This window comes from Capsicum annuum, chromosome 3 (genome assembly GCF_002878395.1).
Source record: "Capsicum annuum cultivar UCD-10X-F1 chromosome 3, UCD10Xv1.1, whole genome shotgun sequence".
Lineage (NCBI taxonomy): Eukaryota > Viridiplantae > Streptophyta > Magnoliopsida > Solanales > Solanaceae > Capsicum > Capsicum annuum.
Window position 1 is genome coordinate 258,022,195 of NC_061113.1, and position 8,433 is coordinate 258,030,627.

The 8,433-nt window shown below is 36.1% G+C and overlaps 1 protein-coding gene across 2 annotated transcripts; it reads right to left on the minus strand.

Moving 5' to 3' along the window:
* Window positions 1-1,067: 1,067 nt before the first annotated feature.
* Window positions 1,068-6,839, minus strand: LOC107861962 (PTI1-like tyrosine-protein kinase At3g15890). 2 transcript variants are annotated; one of them, XM_016707383.2, is made up of 5 exons: window positions 6,380-6,751; window positions 6,158-6,258; window positions 5,745-5,892; window positions 2,084-2,346; window positions 1,068-1,958 (listed from the first exon to the last, which is right to left on the minus strand). In XM_016707383.2, the coding sequence occupies exons 2-5, from the start codon at window positions 6,199-6,201 to the stop codon at window positions 1,316-1,318; spliced, it is 1,098 nt and encodes a 365-aa protein (XP_016562869.1). In that variant the 5' UTR covers window positions 6,202-6,258; window positions 6,380-6,751; the 3' UTR covers window positions 1,068-1,315. The 2 variants fall into 2 exon arrangements, with proteins under 2 accessions (XP_016562869.1, XP_016562868.1); XM_016707382.2 differs by having other exon boundaries at window positions 6,158-6,839.
* Between the last annotated feature and the right edge of the window lie 1,594 nt (window positions 6,840-8,433).

Consider the following 8,433-nt stretch of genomic DNA (forward strand, 5'->3'; position numbering starts at 1 on the left):
TTTTTATAAAGTTTACATACTTTGTATTTCAAGCCTAATTAAATCGAACCCGTGACAAACTTATTACACCAGCACACAGGCTGTTGTCTCTTGCATTAAAAAAAATACTAAAAAAAAAAGCAAAAGGAAATTTACTTAAAACACTTCAATCACATAGTTTATTACTTCCTCCTCACTTTATTTTTATCTGTCCATTTTTTAATTTTAGAATATTTAATAATATTTGTTAGGTTTATAAAATTAATGTATAATTTATCTATTTCTATCCATTTTCTCTTAGCATTAACTATGATTCATCATCTAATGCATTTCACAAAATATTAAATTTATTATATTAAAAAATAATATGATAAAATTATTTCTATCATTAACTTCTTCTGAATATCTGTGTCAATAAAAAATTGGACATGTAAAAATGAACGGAGAAAGTAACATGATTGAAGTATATATCGTTTATATTCTTTGATGGTATATGTTATTTGAGGGAGTATTTTGATAATTTGAAACACGTCTAACATGTATGTGCCTAATGATTCTGATATAGCTAACATTTTTAGGCATTAGAACTTGACTTCTGGCCCTGTAATAAAAAAGTTGTATGTAGCCTTTACAAAAAAGAAAAAAAAAAAAAAAGAGAGAGGAGGGAATAGGGTTTTTGAAATAAATTTGGAAACAAAAAATGATTTTTAAAAACGGCACTTGAATTTGAATAGTAACTTCGTCAACTACTAGCAATTTTCTTCCCTCAAGATTGATAGGATATTGAGGGAGAACATATCGACGGTAAAAGTGATGAAATTTTTTGTTAGAGGATTTCTGACGCCCCGAGTTAAATGAGATTGAAAACTTCTTTTTATATGAAATTTCTGAAGCAGAGCTAGTCGGTTCAATCATGGAACGTCCAAAAACCTGGCCAAAAGTGAACATTATTATTAAAGAAAACCTACACTTGATTCATTAAGATGGGAATCAATTTTGTAACACACTGCATAATTGGACACAGTCCAATCCAAATCAATATACTTCATTGATTGACTTCAACCTGATCTGAAGACCTAGCAACACCATTTACCATATAAACAGTTTTCATTTCTTGTGTTCAACATATATTACACGAGAAATCACACGAAAGACTAGCAAAACAGTAACATCCACATCTGCACAACCCGATGAAATGATACTTTCAATTTAAAAAAAAAAAAAGTACCTGTCGTTCCAGGTAATGGATATCAGTACTTCTTCCCCGAAAAATACATTAAGTCCTACACAAATTGAATATGAACAAGCCACAATCAATTACCCACATTCTCTTGGCTTATACCTCTACCTTTTCAATTTCTGGTTTTGGTTCTTTATCTTCTGAAGCAGCAGAGTCTGCACTGCCTTCTGCTCCTGACAAAGCATCATCGTCCACAGCTGGAGGAATCTTGAACATTTCATCGTTTTGCAAAGCTGTGAATTTCTCTTTTGATTCTCCTTTCAGTAGCTCAATAACTTCAAGCATTGTTGGTCTTTTCTCAGGTCGATTTTGAGCACAAATGAGAGCAACAAGAACCACTCTTTTCAAATCTTCCTCCACGTAGTTTGTGTTCAACCTTGGGTCTGCAATTTCACTGAACTTCCCTTCACATGCAAGCGGTAGAGCCCAGTCAGTGATTGTGCGTTTCACAGTGTCATTGAGCTTCTCAATCGGTTTCTTGCTACTGGCAAGCTCTAGCAAAAGAATACCAAAGCTGTAGACATCACAGCTCTCCGATGCTTTCCCTAACATTGCATATTCTGGTGCAAGATAGCCTAGAGTGCCTTTTACTCTTGTGGTTACATGTGTTGCACCATCTGGGATGAACTTTGCGAATCCAAAATCAGCAACTTGGGCTTGGAAATCAGAATCGAGCAGTACATTGCTTGCTTTGATGTCTCTGTGGATGATATGTGGGGTCGCATGGTGGTGTAGATAGCTGTAATACACATTAAAGTTAAGCAAATGAAGAGGAAACATAAGACCTTGCAACACCTAGAAGGGCTTAGGGAGGATAGTGTGTGGGTTAGTCAGAAAGAAGGATCAAGGATGTTCAATACTTACGCTATTCCCTCAGCAGATCCAATTGCAATATTCATTCGTCGTTTCCAATCAAGCAGGCTTTCAGCAGAATGCTGCCCGTGAAGATGAGAAAGTAAGCTTAAATTGGGCATGTAGTCATATACAATCAGACGTTCCTGGCCTTCTGCACAGTAACCACGTAAACTTAGCAAATTTTTGTGTCGTACTCGAGCCAAAATTTCAACTTCAACAGCAAATTCCATCTCAGCTTTGTTGCTCCACACCTTTAGCCTTTTGACAGCTATCTGAAAAAATGTATCCATCAAGAAAAGCTCAACATTATGATCAGTAGGTGAAGTTCTACAACTCATTGTAACACATATTGTATAGAAGGAATCAAAACTTCAGTGGCACGTGATGTCTTTTCAATCTCTCATACTACTTTTTAATTTTCATTCAGTTCCTCAGCAAAATATGTTAGTTCAAGAAATGAATCTTGAACTTGCACATATCACTAGTCACGGCCACTGTCAGCTTTCTTGGTTCAACAGAAGCATCTTCTTCTTTATTTTTTCATTTCTTCAGCTTTTGTTTCCCCGCCGCGGGGGTGAGGGTGGGGGGTGAGCAGAAGTTCGGCCCCTTCCTTTCAACAAAACCACCAGAAGCAGCAGTCGTAGATATGTCCATCGCCCTCAGGGTGATATTAACGTATATACAGTTTTTATCTCTAAAACACAGATGTCATGGATCCAGCAGAAAATAAAAAAAATCTTCAAGCTTTAGAAGGATCTGTTTAATTAATAAAACATTTGTTACAGCAAGAAAATGGAAAATAGACTCAGTTTTGAAATTAGTACTTGCTGGAAGATAGATAGGAGCTTTAGGGAGCCTGAATAAAAGCAGTACCAACAAGAAACCATATCGGATTAGAGAAATAGTGTGACTAGTGAGATAGGAAAGAGGTGAAAGAGGAATGGACTTTTGCAGAGAAATCTAAGGAAAGAAAGAAACAATAGCATTAAAATGAGGAATATAAAGCAAAGAATATACTACTGTCGCATTCAGCATTGCAAGTTATTATCAAACTACAGCATGAAAGATTCATAACAGAATCCAAACCTATTTATAAATTGAAAAGAGTTTAAACCTAACAATCCAGCCAGTATAAGGTTTACAGAAGGGAAAATCAGGCAGTGAGGACAGTTATCCTGTAAAGCTAAGTTTTAAAAATGATTAGTGCCAGATAACGGATTTAAAACCATAAAGTAATATAGCAAAAACAACAACATAACCAGTGTAGTCCCAAAAAGTGGGTCTGGGAAAGGTAGAGGGGACGCATATCTTACCCCGGTCTCAGAGATAGAGAGGCTGTTTCTGACAGGAAGGAATATAAGCAAGAGAAAATTGGAATTTCCTAGCGCTGTCTCCCCTCCTCACCAGACCCCCACCCCCAAAATAAAGATACTGTCCAGGCCAGCACCTTAACTAATCCTCAGGCACCTACTACCTCCGACCCAGCTCGGGTATGTGTTAACTCCACCACCTGGATTGGCAAATGGTGAGAATTCAACAAATCTTGCCATTATTGGGATGCGAACAATGGTATCACACATTTCAGATAAAGAAACCAACCTTCATTGGAATTCTGGTTCCAAATCAATCCATTGCGACCCGACCAAACTATCAACCAACTAACTAATCACTGCTCACTTCCAATTCCATGAATAGATAGAGTCAACGGTACAACAGACAGCGCTGCCTTCACGCGAATTAGCTTCCAAGGTTGAGCAGTCTCAATTTCATTACAGGATTTGCGAATGAATGCTGGGCCGTGAAGTCCTACTCTCAAAGCAAAAGGCTAATTGGATCACAGAAAAAGGGTCTACATTTCAAAGACAGTTAGATGTGTTCTATTATCCCTTTAAGCAACCTTGATTGTGGTATTCCCTATCTGATGAGAGAAGGCCAGTGAATCAAACAAAGAAGAGACCCTTCTCCCTTGTTAGGTTCAAGTAAGTGAAAAAGGAAAAAAGAAGAGATCCTTCATATAACTTTTCGCACTGCAATGAAAAGTCAGCATAATAGCTTAACTGCAGCCTCCAATTCAAACCTATGGAGGCCATGCTAAAGTATTGTTAAGCACTAATTATTGAAACAACAAGATTCCGAGTTGGTCATAAGTGGAAAGATGCTCTTATGCTCATAATCTTTTATCGTAAGTTCAAAGTTAAGAATATCAAACCTAGTAAAGTTACAATAATGTGTACAAATTGTAAATCAGACAGTCTAGGAATGTCTCTTAGCCTGTTTAACCATATCTGAATTTATTTTCATTGTTCTAATACCAGAACTACTGCAGGCATGCCATTTTTGATCATTGCATTAGATGATGGACAAGAAGACCACATTTTCCTTTATTTTGTGAATCATTTGTGATTTGAAAAATGCAAAAGGGGTCCAAATAAACATATTAACAGAGAGGAGGGGATTGAAGAAATGGGGAAAGGGAATGAAGAACCATTTTTTAATAGATGAACTTTTGACTACTAATGCCACTGCCGTTTGAGAATAAACTGTGAAGTGACTCTGATATCCTCTCTGATATTGTTATGACCTTAGTTGTGACTCAAGTAGCAAACATACATTTGAGAGAAGAATGGTAACATCATATGGTGTCGGATGCTCCAAAAGTAGTGCATTTCGGAGGATCCGACATGGGTGCGGCAATATTTTTGAAGAGTTCAAGCAACACAGTCAAATGAGTTTCCTCCTTAGCCATAGGGCCTTTACCTTATATTTGGTTTTGCGAAGGGGAGAGGTGAACTTACTTATTTATCATCCAGATTTCCCCGAGTGAACAAGGTAAATTCCTGTCTAATCTCTTCTGTCCATTTCGGAGAGGCGCAAATGGCTCAGTAAATTTGAAGATGCCCGTCCATTAAGGCTGAGACTGCACCCCGTTTCAGAAAAGCCTGTTGCTGGATTGGACCTAACTATAGAAAAATTATAGAGCTTTCCTACGGTAAGACCGTTAAATGGTTTTCTAAACCTCCTTTCAAAGTGTTTACCATGGTATCAGAGACAAGCAATCCATGCAACCTCTTAAAGGAAATCCAAATGATCTTCTACATTCATTTCTTTACAAGCTAAGGCTTGGAACCCTTTTATCCATTAAAATCTTAGAAGCTTTCACAAAACCTTTATCACTTAGTTTTCAACTTTTCATGAATATCTTAGCTGATGAATTAGTGGTTGTTGTTATATCAGTACAGTAACATGCATAATTACAACCAGAAAGTCACCACCAACTACGAAGGAAAGCTTACTCCGAGATCCCTAAATCCAATCAGAGTGAATGACCTCGATCTAACTCTCTGTATTGGCAACTAATTCCGATTTTTAATCAAAGGTATGCTGAGGGTCTATCGGGAACGGCCTCGCTACCTTGCAGGGTTAAGGTCTGCGTACGCATTACCCTACCGGACCCCAGTTAAGTGTAATACACTGGATATACTGTTGTTGTTGTTTTAAATCAAAGCTATAGGAATCGACTCAAGCGTATCAATAGTGGTGCAGCAACTCTACACAATGTTTCATCTAATTGCTCCAATCAGTAAACACAGGAGAGATAAATACTTCTTTCTTTATCTGAATCAATAAGAGCGAAGACACTCAACATTATAGCTTTATAGCAGTTAATTACCTGAGATCCATCCCAGAGCTGACCCCAATAAACACTTCCAAAACTACCTTCTCCAAGCTTGTTATCATAGTTAAAATTATTAGTAGCAGAGTGCAACTCCTTCAGAGAAAAAACCCTCCATGTTGGCTGCTTCTTCGCTTGCCCCTTCCTGTGTCATTTCAAATCCAAAATCAATTCACAAAAAAGGGGAGAAAATAGCTTCCTGCACTTCTATTGGCAGCATTCTCCAAATTAACACAACAAGAAGGTCAAACAGCCAAAAAAATAATTCAAAAATATCTTTCCAACAAACGCAACAGTATCTAATTAGAACATTCTAGTAGAAAACTTGCAAGAAAATAGCTAAACATAAAGTTTAACTACACAATTAAACTCAGGATGGTGATTACAGGCAATAGCTTTGAAGAACATACCGATCTGAACCCTTGACGCAGCAAAATATGGAAGAAAAAGCCATAGCTTTTGAATTTTGAAACACCAAAAGTAGTCAACTTTCTCTTTCTTAAAACAGAAACTGTATATCAAATTCAAAAAAATAAGCGCGACGATCAAGAATCAAGAATCAATTTTTCAGAACCCCACAGCAACAAAAGAAGAAAAAACGTGAAGTATGCTCAACAATCACTTTATCTTACTATTTTCTGTGTATCACTCTCGTCTCTTTAATAGCTCAACAAGAAATATAAAGTATCCCCATTTCCGTTACAGCCAAGAAAAACTTCCTTCCCACCAAAGCAAATTCAAGAACCGAAAGACTGTAAAGTAGATACCAAATGAGGATGCTTTTTGCTAATTCGACTATTCTTTCTACTTTCAGTTGAAACCGAAAGGGGAAAAAGAGGGGGGTGGTTGAGGGGGAAAGGAATGGGCGAATGTCGTGCAAAAAAGAGATTATGATGGCAGGGTTAAGTCTTGGACTAATGTTTTTGTTTTTCTGTATTGGTCACTGTTTTACAAAGTAGCGCCCTCTATTTTCAAACCTCCCTCTAAGCCCGTTCGGGCCCAGGGAAGGGGATGCGGGGTCGATTGACATTAATTACGCTTTACTTTTAGGCAGCCTGTGAGACCATATCATCGTACTTTCCCTCAGTTACTTCTTTAGTTGATTTGAGGGGGCGTAGGGGTTGGGGGGGGTTAAGTAGTGTGTCATTAGTTGGACTACCATATAAGTATAACCAATAGATCTCGTTTGGTGATGAAAATTATAATTTTTGAGAGTTGGATTTAAAGTTGAAGTTGGAGATAAAATTGTGTTTGGCCATGATATAAATTAAAGTTATTTTTGAAATTTTGTAAGAGAAGTATGAGTAAAAACAAATAAAGCTTATTTTCATTTTTATAAATACAATTTCGCAATTGTATTAGTAATTCTCATGGACAAACACCTCAATTTTTACTTTTTCAATAAAATAATTTTTTGGAAAAAAGTAAAAAATTATTCATGGCCAAACGACTACTTAATTTGGTAGTCGATTCCTTTTTCGGATCCTACACGAAAATTTTACTATATCAACTACTCTCTGCGTCCCATTTTATGTGTTATCATTTCTTTTTTGATCCGTTCCAAAAAGAATGTCATCTTTCCTTATTTGGTAACTATTTAAAGACAAAATTTCACTTTTACCCTTATTGGTCCCACTTAATTAAAAAAATTAATAGCACATTTTTTAATAAAGGACAATTTGGTAAACATTACTAAATCTTCCCTTATTTCTTAAATTCTGTATTCAGTCAAATGGCGACACATAAAATGGGACGGATGGAGTATCTTTTTTAATAAAAAATCATAACTTTTTAAATAAAATAAAAAATATTTGAAGAACTTTCAAAAAATATTTAACTGCTTATTTTTAAAATAAGTTCAACACTTTCAAAAGCACTTTTAAAAAACTTTTTTTCAGCCGCTTTTCTTCAACGGACTCTAAGACTTGGGGTAAGAAAAATAGAGAAAGCAGACCAGAATAATAATTCGAAACAAAGTAATGGCATATTACACAAACTAGAAGTGATTTCTGTTTTTTAACTTCCTCTATTGTGTATCGATACAAAACATTACTTCCTCAATTTCACAATAAGTGAATTATTGGGGTATTTATTGGTGTTTCAAAATAAATGAACCGTTAAATTTATTTTCAATTTTACCCTCATGATTTTGACAACACACTTTTTTTATGGTACTCTTAACTGCAGCCGCCTATTCCCTATGTGCCAAACTGTCAACTTTTTCCTCTTATTAAGAGAGCTGCCAATTTCGCCTATTCCCTATGTGCCAAAATGTCAATTTTTTCCTCTTGATAAGAGAGCTGCCAACTTCCAGAGTACAGCTACTCCAACATTATTCCTCCATTAATTGCACACTCTTCTTTATATAATTTCACTTTTACATGTTCATTCTACTTCATTGAGCTCAAAGAAAAAAGTTAGAGTTACGGAAAAAAAAAATTAGAGTATGAATTTTAATTTTGAAGAATCGTCGAAACAAAGTGGCCGTACTCATATTCATGGAAGAAGATAATGATCGTCGAGTTGTCCGCTTCCATAAAGGAATTGCACAAAAATGATTATGATCCATCTCAATTTTTTTTCGACCACAATTGTTCACTTTTCTTCCATATACACCACTAGAAGCACATTCACCATAGTTTGATAGTCTCCAAATGCGTTGAATTGTTTGAATGGAAGTCGAAAA

Coding starts and splice junctions, on each gene's coding strand:
- LOC107861962 (XM_016707382.2), bottom strand. CDS start 6,201: ATGGCTTTTTCTTCCATATTTTGCTGCGTCAAGGGTTCAGATCG. Junction 2,347..5,744: donor AGCTCTGGGATGGATCTCAG/GTAATTAACTGC, acceptor ACATTTTTTCAG/ATAGCTGTCAAAAGGCTAAA. Junction 1,959..2,083: donor GGATCTGCTGAGGGAATAGC/GTAAGTATTGAA, acceptor TGTGTATTACAG/CTATCTACACCACCATGCGA.